Here is a 14,163-nt window from a genome sequence, read left to right on the forward strand (position 1 = left end):
CGGTGAACACACAGTGCCGGGATTTCAGCACATTTACTAATTAAATATAAAAGAGAAGAGACAGTGGGGAAGAGAGGGAATTTCAGAGCTGCCTTCAAAGCCGCTGCCACTCCGGTCTAATCTTTAAAGTAACTGTACACATGCACCCCTATAAAAAAACACAGCTAGAGAAAATGAGATCATTAATAGGGATGGCATGGCAACACATTTGTGCATTTATTATGTGGAGAAACAACACAAACAAGCACTGTGCGAAGGAGATAAGCATGCTGCCACAAAGCTGCTGTCGGCCAGTCGGGCCACTAATCTGTGCATCGTGGCCAACAGAGACTATAAACTGTGTGAAGAAGAAAGAAACTTTAAAAGAAACTATTAACTATGTACATTTTTAATTACACATACATTGCAAAGCACTCATTATGGACTCATGCCCACGTCACACACATGCACACAGTCGAACTTGCACAACCGTGACTTATGAACACATTCATAATACCATTTTACAAATGATGCCTGACCACCAGGCTTTGTCACATCCCGCTGTAAGCATTTCATCCTTCTAAAAAAAGATGCCTCCAAATGGAGCCGTTTCTCTGTGATCGTGCCTTTTGGGCATTAAGCCTCCAGGATGCAGAGTTAATGGGATTGCTCCTGTTTTGCTTCTGGCTGCGAGCTGCATGGTGGCTGGAGAGCCTGTGAGTTGATGCCTAGAAACGACTTAGCGGAGACAAGAAGAAGCCGAGCCAATTTCTACTTTGTTGCTTCTCCAGCATGGCCAAGACATCCAATTCCATCAGGCCCCTGCTGCTGGGCGGCAGATAGAAAATGGGCCCTAAATCCTGTAGCCGGGCCAGCTTATTCCCTTATCTTCTAATGGCTCTGATAACAGATTGGAGGAAACGGTGTCAGAATAACTGCCGCATGACCCGCTGCCAGAGACCCGTATTAATCTTACTAAGAAACAACAGGAACAAGCTATGGGTATTAAGAACGCTTCGGTATCATTAACATATTTGCAAGAAGAGCAACAACTGGAGGATTTGTTATCTAATAACATAAATGTCAACAATACGACAAAAGCTTCCTGGGGACCATCTAACCAGAGGTAACGATGTGTCCTCATCGATGAACACAGATCTCTACTATTTTCTGTTCCGACTTACCGGGGGCTTTGTAGAAGCCGATGTCTTCCTCAGTAAGAGGCAGCAGGTAGACTTCACCTTCCTTCCACAGCAGGGGGTACTCCTGCCCTCCAGAGAACTTCCCCAACCAGCCGTCCTGATCTGGAGATGAAAGAAAACATTTCAGAACATGAATCACGGCTTTTCTCTGCATCACAGGATGTCTGGATGGTAAATGCGCTTTGTATACAAAGAGCAGAGATGGGGTCGTTACTAAAAAAAAGTAATATATTACATATTACATATTACTTTAAAAAAAAAAAAGTAATATATTACACTACTTCGTTACTCTCTACATAAAGTAACTCGTTACTTTACTCGTTATTTTACTCGTTATTTTACTCGTTACTTTACTCCCAGGGCCGGCCCACCCCTCCCTACAGGCAGATCACGCAGACTGCGGCACACCTAGTGGGCTACCAGCCTACCACAACAAGCTAACAGTCTGTGAAACGTCAAGACACTAATTAATGAAATCAGTTCAAGACGCATTATTCTTATCATTCTTTATGAGCGCAGTAACGGTAAGGTATCTAATTACTTATTTATTTAGTATTCCATAACAGAGATGGTCAAACTAAAGTGGTAGAGACATGGCAGAATTCCTACAATGAAGCGGGACATTGAACTGTTCACCCGTGAGAGGGCGATCAACAAAAGAGAGCAAGCGGCCCCGTTGAGGGAGTTTACAGATGAAAAGACTCAGCCATGTTTATGCAGCACTGCACGTGGAGATGTGGTCTCGCAAGTCGCGCAGATTACATAGACCTACATGTATATAAACCTGCGGCGGAAACCCCTCGTGTCTGTCAGTGAGTGTGATTATTTTATAAAAGTAACGAAGTAACGCGTGTCGGGGCAATGTTAGTAACTGTAGTGTGATTACTGAATTATAAAAGTAACGCGTTACACTACTCCGTTACCGAAAAAAGTGATATTATTACAGTAACGCGTTACACCCAACTCTGACAAAGAGTATAAACCTTTGAGTTCTTACAGGAGATGTGTTCAGATTATTTTTCTATTGTGGCCCTGAGAACTCAACACACAGCAAATAAAGAAAACATTTGCAGAAACATTGCAAATAAAATCTGACAAATAGAACATAATAAAACTAATAATAATAATATGTATAACAATATACATCGTTTTCAGCAAAGTATCTGCCATTGCATTTGAAGCATGCAATCAGAATACTGTTTTATGTATTTTGTAACACATTGTACGTTATAGTCTAAGGGGCGGGACATCTCTAAGCGGTTAACCAATCACAACAGAGCCAACAATCCAACCAATCAGAGCAGACTGGGCTCTGGTTTCAGACAGAGGGTGAAAAGAGGTGCTGCAGCACAGGAAGTATGAGAACAATAAAGAGCTTTTTGAACATTAAAGCATGGAGACATGTCCCAGGAGAGACACTACATACTGATATGCACCTGAAAATGTGCATTATATGTCCTCTTTAGGAATGCAGGTTCTATATTCCCTTGCAGCATTTTGTCTACATCTTCATGGGTTGTAAATTGATGGAAAGTATTTCTTATTAGTCTGTGTGTTGTAGAATTGCAGGCTTTTCAAGTTGCAGTAGGTTAAGCTAAAAGGGCAAACATCAATTCAATGTGGTTGAACTACAGACAAAATAACAAACAAGACACTTATTAATTATAGCACAATAAAACACAGAAATCAAGGAAAATGAAGACGGTGCAAATTCAGAAAGAACAAAGTAAACCCCCGGTCTTTTTCTTTTTTGCTGATTAATAACATCCCCACAGAAACAAAGAAACCTTATTAATATCTGGCAAGTCTTAGACATACCTTCAAGGAAGTCAGAGGTGATGTGGACAGCAGCGTAGCGATTGGACGGGGAGCAGGCCAGCGAGTGGCCGAAGCAGAAACACGCCTGGCAGCCTGCTGTGTTTACGTGTTGTAGGTTGAAAAAGCCAGGCCTGCATCTGTAGGTACACACACACAAACATTCCCTCATGCGTTACAACATTTAAATATTGCCCCTCATTGCAGCTATTTATCACATGCCTGCTGGTTGCTGCTGTGTTATGGAAGATGGGGCCAAATGGAGCTCAGCTGCGAGGACCCTGAGCCAGTGGCATAGCCACCATAGGGCCAGGGTGGCCCCAGGCCCACCCAGTTTACTCATTGGCCCACCCTGAGAAAGCTTCGGTGTCATTTAAAAAAATAAAAAATATTTTTAATTATTTTATTATTATTATAAAAAAATGTATTCACCCATTGAGAATATCCAAGCATTCAAAGTGAAATTCAAGTGAACAAATATCGAGTTTAATTAATGTTGTATGTGTTTTATCCTCTGAACCGAACTCATTTACGGTAAAACTGATTGTTGGTCATAATAAAACTGGCCCACCCTATTTTTTACAGGCCCACCCTAAAGTACATTTCTGCCTACGCTACTGTCCTGAGCACTGACCTACAAACACTCTCTGGCATAAGGGTGGGACAGGAACAGCGCTAAAAATCAGCCTCTACTCTCGTCACATTACACAGGAGAGGAGCCTGCTCAACCAGCCGTGAAATCAGCCAAAAAGTCAACAAACAGGGAGCACAGAATTATTCAATAGTCTGAGACCTGGGGCTGTGTGTATTGCTAATGTCACAGTGAGTTCATCTGTTTGATCCTGTATCCCTGAGGAGCGAGATAGAAACAGACAGAGGGGCGCAGGCACTTGGTTATCGACGTGTTGCAACGGCGCCACATTTGGAAGAAAACTCAAAACCTGGGAGAAATGCTTATACAAAATATTCTTAAAACTAAAGTATACTGATTGTGTGATTACCTGTCATCTGAACTAATGCATATTTAACATATACTTTTTTTTTGGTCATTTTAATGCCATTACTTAATCACCTTATACTACTTTTTAGAATTATTTAATGTGTGCCTCTTTATTTAAAATTATGTGAGTCTACTTTTGCCTTTTTATCTGCACTGTCCCCTTTGCAGTAACTCTGTACATTTCCCTGCAGTGGGACGAATAAAGCTTTTGTGATTCTTATTTTTGAGGACTGATAATGTTAACGTTTTATCCTAAAAATGTGGACTTAATTTCCTAAAAACCATCAATGCTTTTTTTTGGACGATAACGTGCACAACTAAAAACAATAAATACGATTTATCTAAAAAGGAACCCATAGACATTGTTATTTTCTTTTTGTATTTGCTCCATAATAAGGGGAAAGTATTTTTTCTGTGAATGCTTACTCTGCACTCAAAGTAATGAATGGTCAGTTAAGTCTTTAGTTGTTCTATTGTGGAGGCCTTCTCAGTTACCTTGGTAACCATAGGTCATTTGCACATACGTGACGTTATAAAGAATCTTATAACTCACCTGTCGCAGCTCTGCCCCTCCACGTGTGGCTTACAGTGGCAGCGTCCGTCCAGAGCAGAGCAGACGCCCACACTGCCGCTGGAGGCACATTCACAGAGCCTGCAGGGAACAGGAGGAAACAGGATTAACATCCATTGCACTCAAGAGAAAATGAGGCACATTATCAAGAAACAAGGAGCAGTAATTGGAGAATGTGGACTGGTTTGTTTTTTTGGTCAATGTTTTGTTTATTGAAAAAACAGGTTCAATCATCCAGGTTCCCAATTGGGACAATGATATTCTTCCATTTGTTCTTAGAATGAACCCAACCCCTCCCACCCATACCTTGAAACCCATAGAGATGCAAGTTTAATCGTGGAAACACATTTATTCCATTATTTATATACTTGTCTCTGGCCTTGAATCTTTCCTTAATAACTAGTCCACTCTGTGAATGTATGTGTGTCCTAACAAGTCATTCCATTATTTGTTCTACATTTCTATCCACGGCAATTTAGCCAAGAGTTGTTTTAGCTTTCAAAAACCCAAGCCATTGTAAGTGCAACTGCATTAGCTTCAAATAACCAAACCGTGGTACAAAAATGACCTTTTTGAAAAGATATGAATTGGTACTTGGTTAAGTACACAATCAAACACAACAATTAAAAGGCTGTGTAAACAACCTTGATAAAAACGAGGCGAGGTGTTGGGTAATGTCAAAAAAGCGTTTCATCACCCGCACTGATTGATTACTTTTGTTTTCACCTGTAACACAAAATCTATTTTTTAATGAGGCACTATTACAAATAATGAAATGATCCCCAGGCGAGGCGTCTCTACTTGTTTCTGCTCCAGTGGGCTGAGTAATTCTCACCTCAACCCAACTTGTACTGCATGGATGCGAGAAAGTGTGCGTGTTGGCACGTGTGTGTGCATATGTGTGTGTGTGTATAATTATTTGAGGGAGAAACATCTAAAATAAGGGTCAACTGTAAAATCATTATACGCTGTTGATTTATAGATTTAAAACATGTGATATTTATTAAAGGAAATGTGTTCCAAGGGTTCTTAAATCAGTAATGCGTTTTCACTAAAGGCTCCTTGATCTTGAGCCTCTCTTTAAACCTGCATTAACTGATGCGTTCGGACGTTTATGGGCACAGAAAACAAGCTGTGAACACAGTGCTGGCATAATAACCATTTAGGCTGATGAACTGGGAGCAATATTAGCATTCATTGGGAGTTTCTTTTGCACCTGGCTGATGCAAAACCAATAGCTCATATTGGAAATGTTTGCGGCCCCTTGACTTTGGACAGACGACTGTGATCTACTAAGGGTTCTGTAACTTTAACCGGACAGAAGAGTTTGCTGTTGAGGGATTTTTCAAAACAACCAAGATGGCTGCAGCTGATGTGGAACTTTCTGTTTAAGTGAGGTGATACATCTGAGCTAAAGGACAAACTATCACCTGTGCATAACGCTTTACTTGAGAGGGAGAAGTGTTTGCTTTACTTCAAACAGGATTTGGCCAAAGTTTAATATACTGAGTCATGTTGTTATAGGTTTACATATTTCTTAGGCGTGGTTTGTCATCACCAAATGTTCTGTAATTGGCTGGTACTACTGTGTTTGATAGGCAAACATAAACGGAGGGATTCCAAATTATTTAACATTTCTGGTAATGGCTTTTCTCCATGAGCTTATAAGAACCACATCTGCCACTTTGTTTAACTAGCTCACTTTGCCTTTCCACTGTAGCTGGACTGTAATCACTCAATCATATGTTGGGGCTTGTTCGTGAAAAACAAAGGACTGGAAACAGCAAGCTAAGGAAACTGCATTTCTTTAATAATATCTGAGAGGGTGCTTCTCTGATTGTGAAGCCCTGAGGCACATTCGTGACAGTGAGGCTTCATTATTAATTCACTTGGCGAACCAATTCTCATTTTATATAGATTTGAACTGCTCAATTACTATCATCACCTCTTTTAAATTACGCATAGTCCTTGCATTCATTGTTAATAGAAAAATTGAATGTAGCAGCTTTAAAATCCCAAGAATACATTTTGTAAATGTTTGACAAATGCTAAAACTGAATTTCAATTTGGTGGGAGTGTGTTGTTGTCACAGTATCCAGAGTGATGTGGTGAGAAATACTGTTAACACCAAATATTCATTGTTATGCGAGACAACGGCCTCGCATCTTAGCATTCCCTCTGCATGTAGAGGGGTCAGGGAGAGATACGGTCGACTTAATATGAATATAAACATACTTCTCTCACACACACACACCGACATTCTATAGGTCCTTGCTTAGACTCCACACACACACACACACACACACACACACACACACACACACACACACACACACACACACACACACACACACACACACACACACACACACACACACACACACACACACACACACACACACACACACACACACACACACACACACACACACACACACACACACACACACACACACACACACACACACACACACTATCATGCAGTCATACTTAGTAGGAGGACTCTCAGTTCAGAAAAAGTTGGAATCTGCTTGTTATCATCAAAATGTATGCAGTAGGTCAATGTAACTTTAAGATGCAACAAAAAACCAGACTGAGTGTGCAAAGCCTCAAAACCAAATCAGCCTCATATCTCTGGGATGAAAGAAACTCAACCTATCTTAAAATCAATTAAACCCACTGAGCTCATTCTTTCAGCATACGGAAACAATCTAAATCAGAGCTGAATACAAATACTGATACAAAAAGTTTCTTCAATAGACAAGGTCATTTTGTTTTTATTCAGTGAACCACCTCAATTATAGACAAACAATTGTAATCAGCCGTCAATCTGGACATAATATATGTTTCACAATCAGTGATTACTTTGTCTCAGTAAGGAACCATCAAACAGTATCTCTAAAAATAAATAAAAGCATTTATTGCCTGCATACTAAATAATTCAATGTCAGGAATTAAACACACGCATGGAATAAGCTTGTATTACGAAGATGACATTCCTGATCTATTAAAAGCCTATTAATAAATAGATGATACGTCAAAAGAGATTATAGATTTTGTATGCTAGACTAGATAAACCTTTCCTAACTAAATCATTATATATTCATCTGCAGGCTAGCAGGGAGGTTTTTAAAGGGTTGCGTTTACTTTTGGGGTAGGCTGGTGCTTAAGCAGTTTTATGAAGGCAGCGAGGCTGGATCCTGTCACCATGGAAGAGACAGCAGGGTCTCTGACTTGGATCTGGGGGGTCTTTAAGTTGTGGTCAGTTGGACACAAAGCAACAGGCCAGTCTCCATTTAGTAGAACAGTTTTTGTTATGTATTAGTGTTCTGCTTTCTAGGCTTGGGTCACCATGACACTGGATAATTACATCTGCCAGGGAGGAGACGTTTCTGGCTTGGTTTGACTCTGTTAGCAGGAATACAAAAAAAAGTATGTCCTGATTTTCAAAACATTTCTTGTAAGGTTGTAAAAGAAGAACAGGAGTGGACACAATCACGGTTAAGATATGCAAATGATGTTTCATCTTTGTTACTGCACTATATGATGTCAGAATAATTTGAAAAACGTGTTCCAGACTCGAATATTTCACATAAACACCCCCTAAAGTACAACAACTAGAAAACAGGTCTCAGTGTGTGTTTAAACGTAATTGATGTTCTTCTTGAAGCATCCAGGCTGTTCCACATTACGACTCAAAGCTCCTGAACAAGTTGGAATACGACTTCCCATATCGGAAATGGGACCATCAGAGGATGAGGGCTATTCTAGCTGCCACAGGTTTTCAGTTGACATTTTTGAACATTTGAGAAAAATGTTGCATTGTTGTCCAATTATTTGTATAACATAGAGACCAAGTATCTTCCTATAAAGTTGAAATGGCAAAGAGTTGTTTGTTTACACCAGACATTATCAACCAAACATTCAATATTAGTGCTGCAACAAGTCCTCCAAATCATACGACCAAATGGGCCGATTGTTCAAGCGCTTAATACGACCTATAATTACGTTTTAAAGTTTTCGCCCTCCAGTGCTCCCGTTGAATGCTAATGTTACAGATGGTCGTTTATTCACAAACTTACTTACTTACTCTCTGTAAAATCCTAAATTGTAGGATAGTTTGGCCATTAAAACGCTTTTTGATTAGATTTCTAGCGAGAAGTATATATTGTACTTTTAGAATCCACGTCCAGTCGATATGTAGGATCTATAGTTTGATAGATATTACGAAGATGATTTGAGGTATGCGGCAGCCTCCATGTAAAGTTACGGGTTGAAAACAGTATTTCCGGTCTCGACGTTTTCATAATAAAACCAATGATCAAATGATTTAACAGTGATATCTGCAGTACTCAACTAAAAAACATCAGTTTATCCATGTTAATTATACGACATGTATTGGTTTGAATTGTGTACAATGCTTTCGTGTTTTTCCCATAGGTTTTCTTCTTTCGATTCTGAGACACCTTTCTTTTTTCAGAGGTTTTGATCACGCCGCAAATGCACGTCGGGATATGGTGTTTATGCGACATGAAATCGGAAAACATTAAAAAAAAAAAAGAACTTTATTCCGAGTGTTCTTGCTTTTCTCTTTGAAAGTCATCACATAACGCCATTGTAATACACGGTTTGTCTGCATTAAATATTACACATCTGCCGTAGTTCTCTATTTATAGAGCCCTGATGAGAAGACTTCTGGACAAACTGGAAGAACTGCCGCCAAAACTGAATATGTGACGTGAATCATAAATATATCAGCAATTACACAACATTTTACATTTATTTTCACACAATACGTCTCCTTGCAGTATCAACACTAATTCGGCTGACTTTTATATCTGATCCAATTGGTAGATAGGCTGTATTTACACCATAACGGTGCACAGCTGATAGAAAGGGACACCTAGCGGTTAAAAAACGTTATTCAATTTTTTTGTTGAAATTATGTTATATTTGATGAAAAAACATATTAAGAGTACATACTTTCATAGGGGGAAAGTAGAAGGTCAAATATAGAAATATAGAATAGATCAGTGGTTCTCAACCTTTTCACACCAAGTACCACCTGAGAAAATAGTTGGCTTTCCAAGTACCACCACATGACCAATGTTAGAGAAAATGTCCTTAATAATGAAGCCTCCAGGAGCAGATGAGCCTCAGGGCTAATAGCTCATCTTCAGTCTGCTGATGTTTTCTATTGCCATTTCTGTGGTGGCAAAGTAAAAAAGAAAAGAAAAAAGATAAGAAAAAAGATAACAATTAAGGACAAGTGTGTGCTTGTTCAGCTTTTGACCTCGGTCACAGCCTTCTCTCCATTCTTTGAGCAAATGCCTTCTTCCTGAGTCACTTCTCTCCTCCATCACAGTGGCTGTGCATATCACTTTTGCGTTGCTGGCGGAGCCTGCGCTTGTGCTCGGTTGATGACTGTCCTCCTCCTCATTCACTTGTTCACTATCGCTGGTAATATTCTCCTCTGTACCTGTCTTCCGAATACCTCCCGTTTTGAGCCACGTTTTTAACATCATTCAGCTTTCTTCTTTCTTTAGCTTGCTTCTTCTTTAGTAAGGTCTTAATTAGCAACGCCAGAAATACATTTAAAAAACATTTTTGGTTCTAAATCTAAAAACAACAATAGCCTATTAGAACTAATTTAAACCACAGTTTCAATTATCTCAAGCTTATTTTCATTCGTTGTAGTATGTTGATAGTATGATTTCTTTTTTAATTAATGTTATTTAATCAAGCCTCAAACTGATGGCACTTCCCTATAGCCTGTTTTAAATTGAAGTTGTCTGAGGTCCTTACCATCAGCTGCTCTTGCAGTAATAAGTAGTGTACCTTAATGTCCCAAATGTGCACAATGTAGCGAATGCTTTTCGTATTTTTTTTTACTTAGTTGTGTTTCCTGTATTTTATATGTCTGTGTTATGTGTAAAGGTTAAAGGTGGGGTAGGTAAGTTTGAGAAACCGGCTCGAGATACACTTTTTGTTATATTCCATGGAATGCTCTTAACATCCCGATAGCAATGAATATCTTAAGTGCTTTGACAAAAAATCCATAGAAAAATGTCATTTGTGGAAGCCGTAGCGCTGTAAAAAGCACGACCAATCATTTTAGCCGCCCCGGCTAAAATAACTGGATGGCACCTGCCTGTCAGCCTTCCATCTGTGCACAAACTTATCACGTGCCCTCATTGGTCATGTGCACGTTCTTGTGTGTTGGAGGAGGGGCTCTGTGAGGAAGTGGCAGATTTTTTCTGGTTGTGTATTTTCAAATTCTAGCGCACTCGAGCTGGTTTCTCCAAAATTACCTACCCCACCTTTAAATAAAAAATAATTTTTTATTTATTTTTTATATGTCAGATTCCTCCACGTACCACTAACGGGAGCTGGCGTACCACCAGTGGTACGCGTACCACTAGCGGGAGCTGGCGTACCACCAGTGGTACGCGTACCACAGGTTGAGAACCACAGGAATAGATAATATGAAGAAGATACTGCAGTGATCTCTACAATAAAACAGTTTAGTGCAGGACGTCCAAAGATAGGAGGATGTGCAAAACAGACAAACTAATAAGGCTTTATTTAAACATTAAAGAATACTTTAAGTTAAGGTCTTCTTTTGAATAAGAAAAAAACGTTGGGGGTATCCAATTATCTGTGGATACCCCCAACGTTTTTTTCTTATTCAAAAGAAGAATATGAAGTCTGATAAAGTACAATCACCTTCCCTGAATTTGACTCAGGTATAACTAGTCTGATTTAAGGGTTGTTTATATTTCACATCATTAATCAGAATCTGCAAAGTAACTAAAATAAATGTTGTGGAGTAAAAATACCAGGTCAACCTCTGAATTGTAGTGGAGTAGAACAAAGTAGTATGCTGCTGTAACAAAAACATGGGGGCTGGACCCGTCCAATTCCAGTTTTGGAAAGTCTATCGTGGTTCCATTCCATTTCAAAGAGCTGTTGACGCTCGGCGTAACCTTGTCGCACTGCCACTCCAACATCCAATCACAGGGCTTGAGGACTAATCACGGGGTTTGTAAAGCAAGGCGGATGTTGTAGTCCCAAACGATAGCTGGGGATTATGGGTAGTGTAGTGACTTCGGAAACTGTAGTGTCTAAACTCCGAAAAAACTATTTGTTTCTCCGAATCGAAGGTTAAAAACACAAAACCATTGTACACAATTTAAACCAATCAATATTGTGTAATTAACAAGGATAAACTGATGTTTTTTAGTGGATGAGTAATGCAGATATCACTGTGTAATCATTTGACAGTGAGGGGAATGCATCCGGTTTTATTATGAAAACTTCGAGACCGGAAAAACTGTTTTCACCCCGTGAGGGTTGACGCTAACTTTACATGGAAGCTGCCGCATATACACGTTCTCCTGGCAAGACCTCAAATCATCTTCGTAATATCTATCAAACTATAGATCCTACACATCGACTGGACGTAGATTCTCAGAGTACAATATACATTTCTCGCTAGAAATCGAATCAAAAAGAATGGCAAAAAATTGCCAAACTATTCCACAATTTAGGATTTTCCAGAGAGGGTTATTTGTGAATAAACGTCCCCCCGGAGCGTTAGCAATCAAGCATGTTGTTTCTTACACGACCACTAGAGCACCTCTAGTGGTCGTGTAAGAAACAACATACACTTTAAAACGTGTCTCTGGGTCGTAATAAGGGCTTGAACAATCGGCCTAAATGGTCGTTTTTTGTAGGAGGACAGGCTGTAGTAATCATTTGGAGTTATGTTTTAAGCAACCCCATGTTTCCAAGTCCAATATTCACTCTCTGTGTAGGCATGTTTTAGTCTCCACCAACTTTTGAGAAGTACCTAGCTATTTAGCTGCTATATATTCAAGTTAGTTTGTCTGTCTGGCATTTAGTGAATTCATTAGATCAGATTTCAGACAAATGAAATGGACATTTACTCTAATAATGAGATAATGTGGATTAAACAATTCAGTAAATATACGTTAATAACGACCAACAAATGTACCAAGAAGTGACACGTAGGAATCCTCGAGGTTAACAGAGGTTAGAAATAAGTAAACCATCCTGTTTTGAGTTGTATTAAAGTATTTGTGGAAATCTTGATTAAATCAAATGTTGATGTTTTTCTTAAGTTCAAGTTTCCATGTGGAAAATTAAAGTGCTCCGGATTGACTTGCCTTTTTAGAAATGGTTATTAGCAGATAGATTCTGTAGAGCACATCCTGACTCATGCTGATAAGAAGGTCACTAATTCACAGTGGTGTCACAGAGAGAAATGAAATCCTCTTGTTTACGACTGCTTTGGAGTTTGATCAATTCAAGCTCGGGGAAGAAGGATGGTGCAACTGCAAAACAGGGAGGATGTATGTGTGTCTGTTGTACCTGTTTATTCCTATTAACCCCTTAAGATGCCTTATTATAATTATAATATTTCTTTCATTAATCGTCTTTATGACCATGTGTGTCTCTCACCTGCAGCCACCAGGGCCAAGCGAGTGAAAGCCAGCCCGACACGTGTCACACTTCATCCCTGTCACGCCATTTTTACACGCACACCCTCCCTCTACATCACACTGCAGACTCAGTGAACCTGACAGCAGATGGATCAGAAGAAAGAAAAAAAAGTTAAAAGGGTACACGGAAACAAGGAAAGGGAGTATTTTCAAGAAAATGGTGGTTGGAGGGACTTAAAAATCCATCAGTACATCATTAATAATTTGTCATGACGGGGATAACTGAATACCTGTTATTGAATTCTGTTCAAAAGCCCCAGAGACGAGCTCTGAGGAGCAGGAGATACCCTTGCTTCCTCACTGTGTCTGACATACTGTAGCTTAAGTTAATGGAGAGAAAAGACCAGCTGGGGTATTGTTGGACTTGGAGAGAAAAAGAAAGCCCAATGGAGTCTGCTCTAACCTTTGATCAATATAATGGACTCCAACAACTGTGTGCAAGGTAAGGTAAGGTGATACCTTACAGTACCTAGGAAATGAAGAGCGAAAGTTAGCGAAGGTATTTGTCCATTTCTCTCTGTGGTTCGCTCTCTTTGCACTCAACATGATGTAAATAACAGCCCCAACATTTCCCTGCAACTAAAATTAGACGGTGTTTAATGAGCACTGAGTCTTTTCATTGATAACTTTATAGTCTACTTGCCAGCAGTGTGAACCCGGAAATGTATCTCAAGGTTTTATGATAGAAATGTATAGTACGGGTCCCCAGGACAGAGAAACTGCCAGCAAAATGTGCACCATTCGCATAAATTGCATACATTATTAGCATAAATTAGCATATGCAGGCGATAGCAAAAAAAATTGCTTGGCCGATTTCGACAATTTTGGTGTGGTCTTTATAGTATATTGAGGATGTTGAATACATTTTTGGATGTTGAATACATTTTTGGATCAAAAATAGCAGTGAGTCTCCTAAAATCCTACATTCGTCAAAATCATCCCAACGGGATTACAAATGTGGACTGTTTCTGGTTAAAACTGCAATTTTTTATCCCAAACATTTGAGAAATTGCCTCAATCCTCAATAACCTCCAAAATCACTCCAAACTTCTCCAAATCGGCCAAGCTATT

The 14,163-nt window shown here is 39.5% G+C and overlaps 1 protein-coding gene across 1 annotated transcript in view; it reads right to left on the reverse strand.

Annotated features, from left to right (window-relative positions):
- lamc3 (laminin, gamma 3) overlaps positions 1–14,163 on the reverse strand; it is a 146,308-nt gene that overhangs the window by 69,981 nt on the left and 62,164 nt on the right. Inside the window, exons 6-9 of the mRNA XM_034096525.2 lie at positions 13,052–13,169; positions 4,550–4,648; positions 3,000–3,136; positions 1,164–1,283 (exon numbers count right to left, since the gene is read on the reverse strand). Of these exons, the coding sequence (XP_033952416.1) occupies positions 1,164–1,283; positions 3,000–3,136; positions 4,550–4,648; positions 13,052–13,169 (474 nt within the window). The remainder of the gene's footprint in view (positions 1–1,163; positions 1,284–2,999; positions 3,137–4,549; positions 4,649–13,051; positions 13,170–14,163) is intronic.

The sequence above is a fragment of the Pseudochaenichthys georgianus genome, chromosome 12 (genome assembly GCF_902827115.2).
Source record: "Pseudochaenichthys georgianus chromosome 12, fPseGeo1.2, whole genome shotgun sequence".
Lineage (NCBI taxonomy): Eukaryota > Metazoa > Chordata > Actinopteri > Perciformes > Channichthyidae > Pseudochaenichthys > Pseudochaenichthys georgianus.